Source organism: Leucoraja erinacea, chromosome 8, assembly GCF_028641065.1.
Source record: "Leucoraja erinacea ecotype New England chromosome 8, Leri_hhj_1, whole genome shotgun sequence".
Classification (NCBI taxonomy): Eukaryota; Metazoa; Chordata; class Chondrichthyes; order Rajiformes; family Rajidae; genus Leucoraja; species Leucoraja erinaceus.
Window position 1 is genome coordinate 46,604,243 of NC_073384.1, and position 19,890 is coordinate 46,624,132.

At 42.5% G+C, this 19,890-nt stretch overlaps 1 protein-coding gene across 2 annotated transcripts in view; it reads right to left on the reverse strand.

Moving 5' to 3' along the window:
- The window catches only part of srbd1 (S1 RNA binding domain 1), a 217,844-nt gene that overhangs the window by 33,157 nt on the left and 164,797 nt on the right, over positions 1-19,890 (reverse strand). For both annotated transcript variants that reach the window (XM_055639640.1, XM_055639641.1), the window contains exons 18-20: positions 19,141-19,247; positions 16,345-16,521; positions 15,586-15,759 (exon numbers count right to left, since the gene is read on the reverse strand). In XM_055639640.1, coding sequence (XP_055495615.1) covers positions 15,586-15,759; positions 16,345-16,521; positions 19,141-19,247 — 458 coding nt within the window. The remainder of the gene's footprint in view (positions 1-15,585; positions 15,760-16,344; positions 16,522-19,140; positions 19,248-19,890) is intronic.

Sequence of the window (19,890 nt, forward strand, 5' to 3'; positions counted from 1 at the left end):
CTGCTCAGCCTTGATCGTCAGGTGTGACAAAGAAAAGACAGAGGAAGTGGACCAGGGGGATTGAAGGGGAGAGTCTGTCGGGGAGCAGGGGGAGGGGGGGGGGAGCAGGGGGAGGGGGGGAGGAGGGGTGGTGGGCAGTGGCCTCTCCATCAAATCTATTATCAAACAGGATTAGCTCATTCCCCCCCCCCCCCCCCCAAGCTTCCTCCTGTAGTCGTCCTTGCCCAGGCTTAGCTACACCTTCAGATCTTTCTGCACCTGTTTCACCTCCTCCCCATCCCCTTCCTGAAGGCCCTCTTCTGGTTGAGATAGTCTTTTATGTCACTGGAGACCCAGAGCTGGTTGATGGGGAAACAGTGTACAGTCTCCTCAGGGAGAACGGTATTCACACAGAACTTTATGAAACTGATAACACAGTCCATAAGTCCATTAATGTCCTCTTCATGGGGACTACAGAGTGTGTCCCAGTGGTCACGGGCAGCCTCTGGACCATTGGCTTATACCTGGGTAGGAGGTGAACCAGGCTATGGTCAGATCTTCCCAGTGCCGGAAGGGCTATGGAGCTGTACGTCTCTTTAACATTGGCATTCAGCAGGTCCAATGTTTCCATATACCCGATGGAACAGTCAACAAACTGACTGTCCAAGTCACGTGGTTGAAATCTATGACTCATGAGGAAAAATGATTGAAATGGGAAATAGGACTGAGTAGATTGCTCTGCAAAGAGACTGTAAGGATTTGATGGTCAAATGGCCACCTTTTTTTTTTAGAAATACAGCGCAGAAACAGCCCTTCGACCCACTGGATCCACACCGACCATCAATCCCCGCACATTAACACTATCCTACACACATACCAGGGACAATTTTTACATTTACCAAGCCAATTAACCTACCAATCTGGACGTCTTTGGAGTGTGGGAGGAAACCGAAGCTCTCGGAGAAAACCCATGCAGGTCGCGGGGAGAACGTACTAACTCCGTAATGACAGCACCCGTAGTCGGGATCGAACCTGGGTGTCCGGCACTGCAAGTGCTGTCAGGCAGCAACTCAACCGCTGCGCCACCGTGCTGCCCACTGTGGTTCTATGATTTGTACATACCAACATTCTAATATTATCACACAAAATCTCTGCATTTTACCACATCCCTTCCAAACTTCAAACCATTCTTGTCTTAAGAGCACTTTATCTAAACCACTTCCCGATTAGTCTTATCACTTTCACACCAGATCATCGTGTTATTCAAAATTTGTTACGTTAATTCAACTTGTTTTTATTGAGCTATAACTTCAAAAAGGTTTATATAAAAATGCAATTATTATTGTCTTGCATATGATTAAATATCATTGTTTCAGTATTTATGTTTTGCAGATTGGTTTTCAATCTCCGAAATAAATTAATTTAAGAATATATTGCATTGAAAACAAAATCGGAGATAGATTTTGTTCAGCTATGAATTCACTCCACATTTTAATATGATAACCACAACAACAATAATTCTTGTTAATTCTTAACTACTTTGTAATTCTTAACTACTTACTGCCTTTTCTGTTGCTGCTCCCTGAAGAATAGAAATGTAAGAACCTTGCAGGTGACATAATTAATCCTAGTAAACAAAAGTGTCCTGCTCTATTCTGTTCAGCAATTGATCTGCCACAGCTATGTGGTGTAATTACATTTATACCAAACACATCTTCAGATATAGATCCAACAGCTGACACCAATGTGACATGGACATTGTATCAGTTATCTCCCAGACATAATCGCATTTCATGTGGTCATGCCATAGTATTGAAATGAGGCACCAAAATGTACGTACTGTAATAAAAATAGAAAATGCTACAAAAGTAAACATGATCTGCTTAAATATTCAGCAGATCGGGCAGCATCTATGGGGAGGGAAAAATTAATCAACATTCTTGACTCTCCAGAGACATTTTCAACATGACACAAGTCAGGATTGTGATGAAATATTCTCCAGTTGTCTGGATCAGTATAGCTCAAAATATGCTCTAGAAACTCAACACCATCCAGAACAAGATAGACACGAAACGCTGGAGTAACTCAGCGGGTCAGGCAGCATCTCTGGAGAGAAGGAATGGGTGACGTTTCAGATCAGATGCTGTTTGTCCCGCTTAGTTACTCAGGCTTTTTGTTTCTATCATCAGTTTAAACCAGCATCTGCAGTTCCTTCTTGCACAATCTAGAACAAAGCAGCCTGCTTGATTGGCAAATCATTCACTTCCATAAACATATATTCTCTCCTGCATTCTCTCCACCTATGCATGCCATGTACCACCCACAAAATACACTGGGAGTACTCACTCCAACTTCTTCAGCAATACCTCCTCAACCATTCATCTTGATCACGAAGGAACAAGAGGTTTCATATTCCCCAAGTCACACAGCATCCCAATTTATAAATATCCTTACTATTTTTGTTGTTGTGTCTAAAACATGGAACCAGTAAGATGTTGCACTTTGAGGTCAAATGTAAGCTGAAATTTGACCTTTAACAGGTTTGTCCAAGTCCATGCCTCTCTGGAAGAAGCAACATAAGTGGTAAAAAAAAGGACACAATTAGAGTATTGTGTGTAGTTCTGGTTGCTCCATTACAGGGAGGATGTGGAGGCATTGAATGAGGTGCAGACGTGGTTTATCTAGGATGCTGCTTGGATTAGAAGATATTATTATATTGGACAAATTTGGATTGTTTTCTCTGGTGTGTCGGAGGCCGAGGGAAGACCTAATAGAAGTTATAAAATTATGAGAGGTACAAAGAAGACAGTCAGAATGTTTTCCACAGTGCGTAAATGTAAAATACTAGAGGGCATAGCTTTAATGTGAGGGAGGGAACGTTTAAAGGAGATGTACGGGGTAAGTGTCTTTTACACAGTGGCAGGTGCCTAGAAAATGTTGCTGGGGTGGAGGTGGAAGCAGATAGGATAATGGCGTTCAAGAGGCTTTTTGAAAGGCACATGAATATAGAAGGAATGAAAGGATATGGAATTTGTGCAGGCAGAGGGGTTAGTTTAAGCAAGCATCATTTTTGTGGGGGGTTCTATGCTGTACTATTCTATGTCCTATCTAACCAAAAGCACTGTCGGTGTAACGGTAAAGGTTTTATACAGCTCTTTGGTAAAAAATGGTGCATTTCAAGTCAGCAATGGCCCACATTAGATTCCAAATCAGCAATGGCCCACATTAAATCTCTGTTGATCTATGTGCCACAAAAATAACTAAACAACGTGTACATACAGTGGCTTGCAAAAGTTTTCATACCCCTTGAACTTTTCCACATTTTGTCGCATTACAACCACAAACGTAAATGTGTTTTATTGGGATTTTATGTGACAAACACAAAGTGGTGCATAATTGTGAAGTGGAAGGAAAATGATACATGGTTTTCAAATTTTTTTACAAATAAAAAACTGAAAAGTGTGTCGTGCAAAAGTATTCAGCCCCCCTGAGTCAATACTTTGTAGAACCACCTTTCGCTGCAATTACAGCTGCAAGTCTTTTGGGGTATGTCTCTACCAGCTTTGCACATCTAGAGACTGAAATTTTTGCCCATTCTTCTTTGCAAAATAGCTCAAGCTCAGTCAGATTGGATGGAGAGCGTCTGTGAACAGCAATTTTCAAGTCTTGCCAGAGATTCTCAATTGGATTTAGGTCTGGACTTTGACTGGGCCATTCAATAGTCAATAGTCAATAGTCAATTTAATTGTCATTTAGACCCCTTGAGGTCCAAACGAAATGCCGTTTCTGCAGCCATACATTACAAACAAATAGACCCCAGACACAACATAATTTACATTTTACATAAACATCCATCACATTGCTGTGATGGAAGGCCAAAAAAAAAAACTTATCTCTCCACTGCACTCTCCCCCCCCCCCCCCCAGATGTCAGAGACAAAGTCAAAGCCCCCGGCTGGCGATGGCGATTGTCCCGCGGCCATTAAAGCCACGCCGGGTGGTGCAAGATCGCACACCGGGTCTTGGTGTAAGAGCCCCCGGCGTGCGCTCGCAGAGTCCCGCGGCCATTCCTAGCCGCGCGGGGCGGTGATGTTAGGCCCCGCTCCAGGAGCTCTTCGACCCCGCAACTCGGGCGGGAGAAGTCGCCGTTGCAGGAGCCCTGAAAAGCGGTCTCCCTCCAGGGACCTGCGGGCTCCCGGTGCCGCCGTCCGCAGACCCGCAGTAGCAGCCTCCTAATCTCCGGAGGTCGGGCCGCAGCAGCAGCAGCAGCGCTCCACCACTGCTCCACCCGCTCCGGACTCGGCCAGCTCCACGACGGTGATGGTGAGGTGAGTCGGCACCAGAGTCCCCGGCTTCTTCTGTTGGAGGCCGCACCTCATTGCAGCCCCAACGACAATGGAGACCTGATAACGGAGACCCGTCAATAGTCTAACACATGAATATGCTTTGATCTAAACCATTACATTGTAACTCTGGCTGTATGTTTAGGGTCGTTGTCCTGCTGGAAGGTGAACCTCCGCCCCAGTCTCAAGTCTTTTGCAGACTCTAAAAGGTTTTCTTCCAAGATTGCCCTGTATTTGGCTCCACCCATCTTCCCATCAACTCTGACCAGCTTCCCTGGCCTTGCTGAAGAAAAGCATCCCCACAGCATGATGCTGCCACCACCATGTTTCACAGTGGGGATTGTGTGTTCAGGGTGATGTGCAGTGTTAGTTTTCCGCCACACATAGCGTTTTGCATTTAGGCCAAAAACTTCAATTTTGGTCTCATCTGCCCAGAGCACCTACCTCCACGTTTGCTGTGTCCCCCACATGGCTTGTGGCAAACTGCAAACGGGACTTCTTATGGCTTTTTTTCCCAACAATGGCTTTCTTCTTGCCACTCTTCTATAAAGGCCTGATTTGTGGAGTGCACGACTAATAGTTGTCCTGTGGACAGATTCTCCCACCTGAGCTGTGGATCTCTGCAGCTCCTCCAAAGTTACCATGGGTCTCTTGGCTGCTCCTCTGATCAATGCTCTCCTTGCCCGGCCTGTCAGTTTAGGTGGACGGCCATGTATTGGTAGGTTTGCAGTTGTGCCATACGCTTTCCATTTTCGGATGATGGATTGAACAGTGCTCCGTGAGATGTTCAAAGCTTGGGATATTTTTTTATAACCTAACCTTGCTTTAAACTTCTCCACAACTTTATCCCTGATCTGTCTGGTGTGTTCCTTGGGCTTCATGGTGCTGTTTGTTCACTAATGTTCTCTAACAAACCTCTGAGGCCTTCACAGAACAGCTGTATTTATACTGAGATTAGATTACACACAAGTGGACTCTATTTACTAATTAGGTGACTTCTGAAGGCAATTGGTTGCACTGGATTTTATTTAGGGGTATCAAAGTAAAGGGGGCTGAATACTTTTGCACGCCACACTTTTCAGTTTTTTATTTGTAAAAAACTTTGAAAACCATGTATCATTTTCCTTCCACTTCACAATTATGCGCCACTTTGTGTTGGTCTAGCACATAAAATCCCAATAAAATACATTTACGTTTGTGGTTGTAACGTGACAAATTGTGGAAAAGTTCAAGGGGTATGAATACTTTTGCAAGCCACTGTAGCAGTTTGAACTGGCTGCAAAAAAGTGCCCAGATCCTTGGAGACAAAGCATGAAGAAACTGTGTCCAATTATGCAAGTATGTCATTATTTGGCGTATGATAGATTGAGGCAACATTCAAAACAGAAGAAAAAGACTTTAACAGCTTAGCCAACTGTCACACGAGTCACACATTTTCAAAGTGTCTGGAAGCTCGTGATATTTAGAAACGTTTCAAATCTATTAAACTAAGCAATTAAACATAAACATTTGTAGAGGAGTCAACAAGTAAAGCAGTAAAAATAACTTAGAAACACCTAAAATAATTTAAAAGAACTCAACTATTTAAAAAGATATGGATGTTAAAGATTTTTAAGGTATATTTCATATCTGAAAAAAGTGCAGTCTGCCTTTCCCCACAAAATTCTCAAATATTATCTTTCCTACTTTCAATCCTGTAATATTGTCATTAGATAAAACTAACTTACATTGCCTATCTCATTCACTAATTAAAAATCCAGAGCTGGCAAATAGAGTTTGCAAGGCATCACTGTGCCACACAAATGTATACATTTGTTGCTGGCTCCCTGTAGCAGTAACATAACTTAATTCAGTAACATTAGAACATTAGATTTCAAGCAGAAATCAATTTCAAGGAAACTTCATTTGCTTAAAACAAATCCTTGGGAAAAATCTGCCAGGTTTCTCCGCATAATTAACTGCAAACTAATTTATAATAGTATAATTCTGCCATGCATGAAAGGTATTACTGATCTTCATCAAAAATTTACAACTGATTCACTTAAAGTTGAAAAAAAAACAATTGGAGAATATAACACTATTTCATAAAGAACAATGAGGAAAGGTTGTTGAGATTTTTTCCGTCTGCATTAATGCTTTGATGGCCAGCTCAAGAATCTTGCCTTTGTTTATCTCATTATGTGGTTAAATAGTTACATTGTAACGAAAGTAGCATGTGCACAGCACCTGGACAGGCAGGTATGTGCACCGAGCGGGTGTCTGAAATGGACTATGAAGGGCCTGTCCCACTTACGTGTACTTGGCACGCAAATTACGCGACCAAATTACGTGAACAAAATTGTTTTTATAAGTTTGGTAGTTTCATGGATACCTCTCCTAAAAATAGCTTTTATTTTCAGTTTGAGCTTTATCATATTATTTGAATTTAAATTGCCCAGCTGCCATTTTGGAATTCGAATTCATGGCTCTTATAATGGCAATTTCTTAACGTTCCAATGGCCAACTTTTGATTGCCATTACTACTCGGGGATGAAGAAGAGATAAAGCTTACATACTAGCCTATAGTAAGAACGAATCGTCCTGTCGTTGCTTCTTGATTAATTAGTCTTTTATTGTAGTACAAAGAAAGAAGCGATTCATATCAAGTATTTCTTATTCCAATACAAATTGTAACTTTTCATTCTAACTGTTTCATCCGTGTCATGTCTTGTAATCGTGTGAGAGCGAGAGTGAGAGTGATAAAAACTGTTGTCTTCACCATTCCTCGAGTCTAAAATGACTTCCAATCTCTGTGATTACACTAGCTTCCTCAGATGTAGACACACTCATCTACATATATAATACCACCCATAAACATACAAAAAAGATAAAACTAGAAATATCTAGACATGGCTATAATATACTAACAGTACTGAGCCTGCTCCACAGGTGATTTTTTAGGCGACTGCAGGAGAATATGTAGTCGCCACATGTTCGCGAGTAGTTGCCGGGGAGTCGCCTTCATGGTCGTGAGGAGTTCCCGCATTCTGGGAACAAGTGGTGGACTCATTATGGTCGCCGCAAATTTTTCAACATTTTGAAAAATTAGTGGCGACTGGAGTGAAGCCGCCATGGAGAGCAGCGAGAATTCTCATGCTGTAGGTGGGTCGCCAGGAGGTCCTAGTGGGTTGCCAGGAGGTCAAAGGTTCTCAGAGGTTCTCGTAGGTTGTAGCCACTGCTGACCGGTGAATTTCATTGGCTCATTGGGGAAAAAAAGGTAAGCAGTAGTTTTCAGAACCAAGAATAACCGACCGATAATGTTAAATGTCCGCTGAGCTTCACAGCCATGTATCTCTGGCTTCTTAAAAGTTCGCTCCATTCCTTCTCCCCACCTCTTTTAAAGGACTTACCGTACACCGCGTTAGCCGTCTTAATAACCGCGTAAACCTTCCTGCTCATCGTGGTGTGTGACTGTATCACCTTGGCTCCCGCTTAACCTGTCCCCCGCCTGCATAACGGGTGTGTGGGTGGGTGTGTGTGTGTGTCTGTGTCTGTCAAAAGGGGGCAGAACGTTGAAAACAAGACAAGGCGTAACTTCCTTGTCAAGCAAGAAAAATTGGCCATCGATTTAAAAATATATTTGGAGTGGTTTAAAAGGATTAAAATTGAATCCATTATGTTTCCAAACAGTACTGATGATTTCCCAAGTTGTGAGGTTGCTGTTCAAATAAATGAAGCCATACACCATGATACAGGTCCAAAGACTTTATTAACGTTACAGCATCGGTAACTTCATGCAAGCACATTTCTCTAATAATGTGGGGGCCAGGCAGGGAGGGTTACTGTAAAGCTCGTGGGCGTAACTACAAAGTATGACTCGTAACATGAGTGACACTGATCTACATCCTCCCTCTTAAAGAATTAACATCAGTACAAAACCATTAACTAAGTAAAGCATGCATAGCAATTAATAATAAACTGGAGGAAAGTCAAACATAGCCCGGGTACTTCACAACCGGCTTGCAAACACGCCCAGCACGTGTACGATAAAGATTATTTCCGTTCTTTCCCCCCGGAGACAGAGCAGGTGGCTTCACAGGCGAGGGAGACTGAACCAGCATTCCCGGAGATGAAGCAGGAGACTGTGGCGCAGGCGAAGTCGTCGGTTCTTGTGCTGGTATAGGCGGAGGAGTGCAACTAAACACAGACGGAAGTACACTTGTACGGTCTGGATAATACAGAGGTGGAACTGGCTCTTTCACAGGCAAGATATGTTGTCTGTTACGCCTGTAGGTGCCGCCATCAGCACTGACCATATACGAGCGTGGCTCAGAAGCAACTCCAGAAATCACACCAATATGGTCATGGCCTTTGTCAGTCTGTAAACGAAACACCTGCCTCTTGGTCAATGGTGGCAGTGGGCTTCTTGTTTTGTCAAACCATTGTTTTTGAATGTCACGCTTTTGTTGTAATCTGGATTGAACCTCCTCAGGTGGAACCACCTGTGGGACCAATGCCTGATCCGCCACAGGCACGGGTCTGCCTTGACAATAAACGTTGATCAGGTGAACCCAAAATGGGGTCACGGGAGATGTTGCGTAAGTTGACCAGATCCAGGAACATGTCGGAATTAGCTCTGTGTGAACGTTCCATGAGCTGTTTGGCACTCTTGACAGCCCGCTCAGCCAGCCCATTCGACTGTGGATTATCAGGGCTGCTGGTAATGTGGCGAAATTTCCAGGGCGTAGCAAACTCCCTGAAGTGTTGGCTGGTGAATTGACTGCCGTTGTCAGTTAACAGTCAACCCGGAGATCCGTGGACTGAAAAATGGTGAGATAACTTTGAAATAAGTGGGGCTGCTGAGAAGATCAATGTCCAACCATCCAGAATAAGAATCGACGAGTACCAGGTACTGCTTGCCATGCCACTCAAATATGTTAGCTGCCACTGTAGACCACGGGAGTGCAGGAACCGGATGTGAAACAAGTGGTTGCTTTTGTTGGCGAGGTGCAAAACTGTTGCACACTGCACAGGACGCCACATTCTCGGTGATGTAGCCGGCCATGCCAGGCCAGTAAAACATGCTTCTTGCCCGTAGGACAGTAGCTTCAGCTACTGGCCTGGGTGCCTTGCATGGACAGTGTTAAAATACTTGTTGTGCAACGAAGCAGGGACCACAGCTTTGTGTCCTTTTACAATAATGCCATCCTGCAGTACTAGCTAATCATGGATGGCAAAGAAAGGCCGGACTGACAGCAGAACGTTGTAGTGTTTGTCTGGCCAGCCGCGCTTAATGACGGAGGTAAGCGACCGTAGAGTATTGTCAGCAGCAGAGTGGGCAACCAAATCCTCCATACAGGACGAGGGGATAAAAGACACGGCCATTACAATAAAGTCATCATCCGGCGAGGGCGGATCCTCACAGGTCTACTGGGATGCACGCGCGAGAGTGTCAGCCAGGTGCATATCTTTACCGCGTTTGTGGATCAGAACAAAGTCATATTTTTGAAGATGCAGCAGCATCCGCTGTAGGGGCACTGGAGAGGCATGATCGGATTGTTGAAAATGCTGATCATAGGTGGTCAGTTTCAATCGTGACTGTGTGTCCAAAGATAAAATTGTTGAATTTCTTGCAGGCGAAAACAACCGCCAACAGCTCTTTCTCAATTTGGGCATACCGTTGTACTGTATCAGTCATGCTGTGCAAGGCATAGGCCACAGGCTTATTGCCATTACCACCATTCTAAAGACATGCTGTGCCTAGTCCATGGTGTGAGGCGTCACAAGTCAGTGTGACTGGTAGTTTTGGATCAAAGTAAGCAAGAGTAGGAAGCACAAGACATCTGCTGCTTAAGAGTGTCGACCGCCTTCTGTTGTTGCTCGTGCCAGGTCCAAGCAGTGTCTTTGTGTGTAAGCTGGCGCAATGGGAGTGACATTTCGCTGAAACCCGGAATTAATTTGCTCAAGTAGTTAACCATGCCAAGGAATCTCTGCAAACTTAGCACGTCTGTGGGTGCTGGGAGCTCTTTGATAGCACTGGTTTTCGCTGGATCAGTTTTTAGGCCGTCTTTGGTAAATACATGGTCTATGTATTTCACCTCATTCACCCTGAATTTGTATTTTTGAAGGTTCAGCTTGAGACTGATGGCCTTGGCACGATCCAAGACCTTCGTCAGATTGGCATCGTGTTCTTTGACCGTTCGTCCTGCAACGAGGATGTCATCCACTACGATGGAGCATGGGTAGCCTGCAAACAACTGCTCCATAGCTTTTGAAATATTTCACCAGCAGAACTTATTCCAAAGGGCATGCAAATAAATCTGTAATGCCCAAACGGTGTGCCTAAAGTGGTTAACTTGGAGGAGTTGTGTTCCAGCAAAATCTGCCAGAATGAATCTTGGCATCTAGCAACGTGAATACAGTTGCCGCAGCCATCTGTGCAGCAATCTCATTCACAGTGTGCATGGGATAGTGGAGTCGTTTAATTGCTGTGTTTAAGTCCCTGGGGTTGATGCAAATCCGTTTCTCGTCTTTATTCTTCTTGGTAGCCATGACCATGGTGGTGACCCAATCCGAGGGGTCAGCGACGGGAGCAATCACACCTAGAGACACCGTTCTGTTAAGTTCACTTTGAACACGGTCCCGCATAGCGCGGGGAATCTTATGAGCTAGACGAACAACTGGAATTGCCTCAGGGTCAATGGTAATCGTATACCTGACAGGCAACCTGCCCAGCTTATCGTCAAACAAAACCTTGTATTGTGTCAGGATTTGATGGTTAAAGTCACAGTCTGTAGTTAGATGACAAACAGAAGGGCTGAAGGAAATCAGACCCATGACTTGACATGCATTGGACCCAGCAGAGATGGCACATTTTCACGAACGACATAGAAATCCAGGTTGTGGACACGCGAGTTAAGACAGCAGCATAACTCAACTTGGCCGATAGGGTGGGCTCAACCTCCTGCAAATGGTACAAGGGAGGCAGCCGTTGGAGAAACAATCTCTGTTTTTCGTAACTTTTGGAACACAGCCAGGCAAATGACGTTGCAGCGGGTCCCTGAATCTACTTTCAGATAAAGAGGTTTGCCATTAATGAGCAAAGCGACGTTGAGGTCTAGTTGTTTATACACTAAATCAGACAAAGCATGTACATCAACATCAACACATTCGCCAGTTGCCTGTAAATCCATGGGAGCTGGTTGTGAGAATTCTGAGAAAGAGCTTTCACGGCCAAGCGAATTAACAGATTGTCTTGTTTGAACTATGTTGTTACGTGAACGACAGCACCTAAGGAAATGGTTTATTTAGTTGCAAAATCAACATAATTTTCCATACGCAGGGCAACGGTCACGAACAGCAGCATGTGAACCCCCACAGTTCGAGCTATTGTCAATTAGTCTCAACTTGGCATCAGGTACTTGAGGAAAACGAGGAGAGATTTGATAAGACATACCGGCAGCATTAATTTCACGAGCAGTAGAGTGTCCCAAAACTTTGATGTGAGCATCAGCCATTTCAGCAATGTGATAGCGGTTTTCAGCAGTTTCTAGAGTAAGGTCAGCATCCTGCAGTAGCTCGTCACAAAATTTATCACTGCGGGATGCCATGAACCAAACAGTCATGGATAATGCTATCACATATATCTCTGAAATCGCACCGACTTCCAATGTGCTTCAGTGCACTGACATACAACTCCACAGGTTCTCTCTATCTCTGGCACCGAGAAAAAAACAGATGCCTAGCACCGTGATAAAGGTCCAAAGACTTTATTAACATTGCAGCATCGGTAACTTCATGCTAGCACGTTTCTCTAATAATGTGGGAACCAGGCAGGGAGGGTTGCTGTAAAGCTAGTGGGCGTAACTACAAAGTATGACATAACATGAGTGACGCTGATCTACACAAGCCAACACATTTTTCTTTCTGTGTAGGAATGAACTGCAGATGCTGGTTTAAATCAAAAGTAGACACAAAATGCTGGAGTAACTCAGCGGGACGGGCAGCATCTCTGGAGAGAAGGAATGGGTGGCGTTTCGGGTCGAGACCCTTCTTCAGTCTGAAGAAGTACAAACTCTGAACAGACAGCACCCATAGTCGGGATTAAACCCGTGTCTCTGGTGCTGTATGCGCCACAAGGCAGCAACTCTACTGCTGTACCACTGTGTCGCCCACATCAGTTGTACACAGACGATACTCGAGTATGTGTGTGCTCGGAGACTAAGCTCCAAGACAATGTCAACCCATTCCTTCTCTCCAGAAATGCTGCCTGTCCCACTGATTTACTCCAGCATTATGTGTCTACATTTTTCTTTCTGTTTCTCAAATAGAATGCCCAAAATGGACAATTGTTATTCAGTTTGAGTATTGTGTTTACATATTTGTTGTGCTGCTGCAATTAATAATTTCATTGTTCTGTTTTGGGACATATGACAATAAAACACTCTTGATTGAAACAGAACCAATCTCAGTGAAGACCAGTGTCAGCCCTTGTACTTTTCTTTTAACTGAACTTTCTCTGCAGTTTTGACACTGCATACTGTACTTTGTTTATCTTATCTCTTCCACTACCAGTTTTTCACCATATTTCAATATACGTGATAATTAAAAAACAACATCACCAACAACCTCAGTAATCCAGCAGCTTTATTTTTAGGGATTTAATGCGGAAACAGGCCCTTCGGCCCACCGAGTCCACACTGACCAGTGATCCCCACACATTAAAATCACCATACACATACTAGGGACAATTTACAATTTATACCAAGCCAATTAACCTACAAACTTGCACGTCTTTGGAGTGTGGGAGGAAATCAAAGATCTCGGAGAAAACCCACACGGTCATGGGGAGAAAGTACAAACCCCATACAGACAGCACCCGTAGTCGGGATTGAACTCTGGTCTTTGGCACTGTATGCGCTACAAGGCCGCAACTCTACTGCTGCACCATCGTGTCACCCTTATCAGTTGTACGCAGACGATGCTCGAGACTGTGTGTGCTCAGAGACCAAGCTCTAAGACAATGTCAACTCATTCATAAAAGCATATATGAGAATCGGCTTTGCGCTTAACATCTGCAAGACCAGCCTGCCCTCACAAGAGAATCATACTGCCCTTTGACAATAAAGGTTCACAGCAGGACACTGGAAATGTGGAGCATTTTGCATATCTCTTTTGGTAAATGCAAACATTAATACAGAAATTCACTATTGCCTTCAATGTACCTGCACAGTGTTTGATCAAATGAGGAAAACGGTATTTGAAGATTAAGACCTCAGACCAGGCACAAAATTCATGGTTTGGAGTGCGACAGTGATTCCTGCCCACCTCTACATTTGTGAGATCAAGACTATGTAGAACAGGTGTCTCAATACACTGGAGATATACAACAAACAGTAGCTCTGCAAAATCCTCCAAATTCATTGGAAGGATAAGCAAACTGAGATCAAACTAACAACCAAAGATAGACACAAAATGCTGAACTCAGAAAGAGAGGCAGCATCTCTGGAGAGAAGGAATGGATGACGTTTTGGGTCGAGTCACTTCTTCAGACTAGTCAGGGGAAAGGGAAAAGAAGCGATATAGACAGTGATGTAGAAAGATATAGAACAAATGAATGAAAGATATGCAAAAAGTAACGATAATAAAGGAAACAGGCCATTGTTAGCTGTTTGCGAGGTGTGAACGGGAACCTGGTGCGGCGGTGGTGGGCGGGATGGAGAGAGAAGGAGTGAAGGGATTACTTGAAGTAAGGGAAATCAATATTCATACCACTGGGTTGTAAACTGCCTAAACCAATAACCTCCAGCAGTGAGACCCTAGTTACTTTAGGGGGCGCTGTCCTGTGCACGGCTGCCCAGCCAGCAGCTGTCTGTCTCTTCATCTTTTTATTTTTATTTTAAGTTAGTTAAAGTATTTTGTTGGAGGTCTAGACTTTTTTTATGTGGGGGTTGGGGGGAAGGGGAAAACTACCTTTCAGGGTCCCTACCTGGTCGGAGAGGCGGCTTTTCTCCGGGCTGCAGCTTCGACCGGTCCTACCAGCGGGCCTGGAGCGGCGTTTCCTGTCGGGGACCGCCCAGAACCACGGCTTTCAGCGGCGGCACAGCGCTGGAGCGCTATCGCGGAGTAGGCGATGCCTTGCCTGGGTCGCTGCGCTGGAGCTCCGGTGAGCTGAGACCGCCGGGAACAACATCGCGGAGCTGCGGGTCTGAGGAGAGGCCAGCTGCGGGCGGCGGCGCTGACTTTACACCGGGAGCATGGGATCTCGCGACGAGATCGCCAGTTGTGGAGCTCCAACCGGTGCGGCCTTGTCGGCTTCCGAAGCCGCGGCCTCCAGTGCAGAAGTGGCTGTTCCAGGGTTCCCATGCCGCTGTGAGGACTCTCCCGACGCCGGAGCAACATCACCCGGCGAGAACGGCCAGGAACTTCGAGCCTCCGTAGAGGCAACTGTGAAGGCCTCAATGGGCCCCGACTATGGGTGAACTGGGGTTGGGGACTGGACTTTGTGCCTTCCCTCATGGTGGGAGCCATTGTGGGGGGATGTTCTATGTGTTTAAGACTCTCATTGGTGTTATGTCTGTATTCTTTTTTTGTGTGCTGCAAAATGGCAAAAAGCATTTCACTTCACTACACCTAGGTGTATGTGAATGTGACTAATAAAAATACCTTTGATACTGCTCAGTTGGCTAGGACTGACAGTTCTTGATGCTTACATGCACAATGCAGGTGTTTTGCAAAATGCTCTATTTTGAGCTGTGTAGTACGAGGAGATTATCAGACAGAGAGAAAAATAGACTCAATGATCCAAGGGTTTTTATAACAGTGTAACATCCTTGTGAACCTTTGGGAGTCTCAAGCTCAAGTCTGTTGTATTTAGGCTGGTAGTAGGAAACTCAAGTTCATGCACAGTGGAGCATACTGATACCCCGCGTGAGCGGAGTTAGGAGAATACCACCCCCATTAATTACCTATCCACGTGCCCCATCAGGGGAAGACTATGATTCTGCATTGGCCTTAATAGCAACCTCAAAACTGGTGAAGCTTCGATTTAAAGAATAATACGGTAATTAACAGATTTAAAATCCATAGGTTTAGGAGCAGCTTATTGAATTCATGCTCAAGCTAGAAGATCTGCATTATGTTTATGACATATCTGAATGTGGATGTATATTCTATAACCTTGATATATATAAAACTAATAAGCATCTTTATTTAATTTATTACTTTGGCTTAAATTAGTATGAATATTTGAGTTAAATTAAAAGCACAACCTCTCGCGCTCTTACCTCATGGCTGTGTTATATGATTCTGGGTGGATACATGTCTGATCTAATATAGTTGGTTGTGCAGAAGTGATTTCTGTTTTCCCCTTCTTTTTGGTGGATTTGCCAACTGGCTTGATCTTGCTGTCTCCTGTGATTGTCTGACATCCTGTGGTGCCATCAAACTGCTGCTGATTGCTGTTGTGAATAAAATGGAAATAGTTCACAACAACATACACCTGCAAAGTAAGGTTCATTGCCTGACATTGTTGCCTGATATTATATAATGCGTTCATTATAAAAATCAATATTTAAAATGGAGATAATTACAATGGTTATTTACTTACACATTCCCACTGCGCCTCTGCCAGAATCTGTTTAATGTATATGGAACATTGCTGCGTCATTCAATAGCAAAACAACGAATTGTAATAAATTACCACACTTTTGCAGATCATTACTTTTGGCTTTTAAGGGCCTGTTCCATTACCGCGACCTTTTCGGTGACTGCCGGCACCCGTCATAGGTTGCCGAAAATTTTCAACGTTGAAAATTCAGCGCCGACCAGAAAGACTCTACGACTCTTTGGGTGACTAGGAGACCTCTCACGACCATACAGGCGACCCTCGGCGACCTCTCACGACCATCCAGGCGACCGCCTGGCGACATGCTCCCTGGTGACACCCCGCGACATGACGGGTGCCGGCAGTCAACGAAAAGGTGGCATAAGTGGGACAGGCCCTTTACTATGCTAAAAAAAAAAAATTAATAAAGTGCATTTACTTGACAAAGTTCTTTATGTTTTCTGGATTAATTCGGATGAAACCAGCACATTGTTGAAAGGTTTTTGGGCCCAAGCCTTTGACATCTTTCAGCTGTTCTCGGTTGATGAATGGGCCATTCTTCTCACGCCACTCAATTATACTTTTTGCTTTACTAGCATTCAGTCCCGCAACATGCCTGTGAGAGAGAAATTAAATATTTTATGAAGTTGACACACAAATATTTCGATTTTATTTTTTATCCCGTCAAACAGAAATGCTTTAAAGATAGAAATATAATAGTTTTTAGGATTGGAAGTACCTTTTTAACCTTTACCCTTGTAATGCTTAAAGGGTCTATGTCGCTAAGGTTTGATCAGCTACTTGTAACCTAGCCAAAATAATTCAGTCAGTAGTAGTGTTTCCTGGCTTGGCGTGTTAAATGTGTGAAAGAATTTGAGTTGAGATTAGATCAGTCTTTATGCTTCCAACATTTACATGGCTGAGCTAGTTAAATGCTCAGCACAAGTTTCTTTGAATATAAATACAGAGCATTGGGGCCTAGGTAGTGGTGTAATGACTGGGGAAAAAAAACTTGCCATTAATAAGTCCGAGTCTAAAGTTTTGAATTGAATTAGATCAAAATATAAGCTATTCCTTTCCTGATATATCAACTACATAGAAATTTTAAATTAATCATGGTTGTACAAGTGTATAGTATTTCCTTTTTTCAATGGGGAGATAGGGTTCAATTATTTTACTTGTTAAGTAAAACTAGTTGGATTCGGAGGTATGAATTTGATTTCAGATTTTTGAGCAATCTATTTGATTTAAATTATTTAAATTGAACAGCAAGTGGACTGATCAACATATGATTGAATTAAATGTAGTCTTGAAAAGGGGGAAATGTAAAAGAGCTGTAAAGATTTTAAGTTTCCATCAGGAATTGTATCAATAAAAAGACTAATTTGAATATGAGTAGCATCACGATATAGCAGATGTTTGTTCAAGTAATAATCCAAGGGACAGGAGTTCTAGTTAACATGGATGATTAAACATGTAAAAGCAAATATAAAGTGAAACTTAAAAAGTACTCAAAAAGGGAAATGGTTCGATAATCCAGGAAATTACAGTGGATAATTAAAAAAAACATCTCTATAAAATACTGCAAAAGCTGGCAAAACAGTGGGTAAAATCTACAGAAAAGGATAAAAGTGCTATCATACTTTCGCACGGGTAAAGAGATGCTGGGGAATAATTGGACTTTGAAAAAAAGATAATGGAGATATTTGTAAATAAAGAGAATGGTATTTCAAGCATTCCAAAAATGTTAATGGAGGACAGGTAGCACAATAATTTACAAAGGATAAATAATAGTGAAGAAAACAATGGGATTAAAACTGGTCATTCTTCAAGTTATTTCGTCCAGAATTTTAAAGGAAGTAGGTGAGAAAATGTTTCCCAAGTTTTCTCAGTTCAGAAATTGGTCCTTTTGATTAGGAAGATTTTAGGAGAAATTATTTTAAGTAGTGACAATTCGCTAAAAAATTTTAATTGAACATTATTTGTGCATAGCTTCATGATTTTATTATTTAATGCCTTTTTTAAATAATTCCCTTTATCATTTCCTCCCAGTACTTATGACTATAACTCCATTCAATACCATAAGTTTGAGAGCATTTTTTTCACCTCAATAATCACAACATGCAATATGTTTGCAAATCGTTTTAATCTCTCTATATTTGGCTAAAATTCAACTGAGAGTATCAACTAATCTGAATAAATAATTTATCTCAAACTGGTTAAGATTAGAACCACTTTAAATTCGTCCTACTCGAATGATCAATTCCTGTTTTGACAAGTTCATCATATTAACATGAGAAAGAGGAGATCATTTAGCCTATGAAATGCCTCCACCAATACTGTCTTGGTTCATCTATCATGTGCACATTCCCACTCAATTCTCCTTTATTTCCATAATATCTAGTTAGCTATTGATCTCTCAGGCTGTTTATAAATCTCTTCGCTCTCATCTTAAACCCATGGCCTCTAGTTTTAGAAAACACTGTGGCTGATCACCTTATTTAACTATGCCCTTCACGATTCTTTGCAAATCGAGGATGTGCTTAGGTATGGAAAATCCAAACAAACAAAACTGAAGCAGCCAATTGGCACCCTATGCTGCTCTGTCATTGTTCTGAATCGTGAATTCTCATCATTCAAAATGGAAAATAAGTACTTTTTTCCTATTTAGTTGTACATCAGTAACCCAATGTAGCTAATGAAGAGTAAAACATCCATAATAGAGAAAATGAAGTTTTCAATCCAAATAATGCACATCTACCCATGCAAACCTACTAAACAATTGAAAAGGCCAATAGGAACAGAGAAGATTTGCAGGATTGCAGAAAAGAAAACTGGGAATATTTTATTCTGTTCACATATCCATTTTTTATACTTAAAATAGAGCTACAGAAATTATATTGCACGTTCAAACTACATCAATGGCCCAAAATATGTATTAACAAATGCATTTGCACACATGTATGGTATTAGTTCAAAGACAGTGAGTTTAACAAGGTCTGTAATTCATAACTCAATAGGATTTTGTTTAATGTCCTTCATTCCAGTTTTTTTTCAAAGGAAGAGGTTTAATACTGTGTGGGGAAAATACTGCCTAAACTTGCCACTTTCTTAAAGATGAGAATCTGCGACAAGGCCACAATGCACCATCTGAGATTAAATTAAGAGACAGACTAAAGAGAGGCCTTGTGATCCATTGCCATGCAATTATTGGATTGAAAAATAATCCCCATACCTCATTAGGATTTCAGAGATGCTGTTGATATCCACTCCAACAAAACTGACACATTCTTCGACCACACTGTCCAAGGTAGCTTTAAGTAAAGTCTGGGACACATCATGCTGAAACCAAAGAACAATCACTACTTAGAATGCTTGCAAAAAAAATCTTTAAATTGTTCAAGCCTTCTGATATAAAGTCACAGATAGAAGATATTTCCTCAAGTAATTTTTTTTATATATCCTCATAAATCCCAATATTTCACAACCTTGCATTTGCAAGCAAGTCTATTTTCTGAAGAACATATACCATTGAATATGCATGAAATAACTGGTGTAAAGTTTAGCTGGCCATACATCAAAGTTAAGGATTACTGGATGAGCTTCAACATTTACAAATACTGTTAATGGTTTAGTTCCCGTGAACATATTTCATTGTATCTATTGCACCTATAATCCAAGTGACTAAGCAACCTCAAAACATGTATTATGAATCAATATCTATAGTCAGGGGATATGGGGAGAAGGCAGGAATGGGGTACTGATTGGGGATGATCAGCCATGATCACATTGAATGGTGGTGCTGGCACCTATTGTCTGTCTATTGGTTCATTCAACGGTATTGCCACACAGAGATTTCAATGACAGTATGGAAATTGTGTGATCCACACAACTCCATTTATTTAACAAACTGGTTTACTGATCCGCATAATCCTTGACTGAATCTCCAGTCTCCTGCTTTGTAACCTATCATAAACCTGTCAGT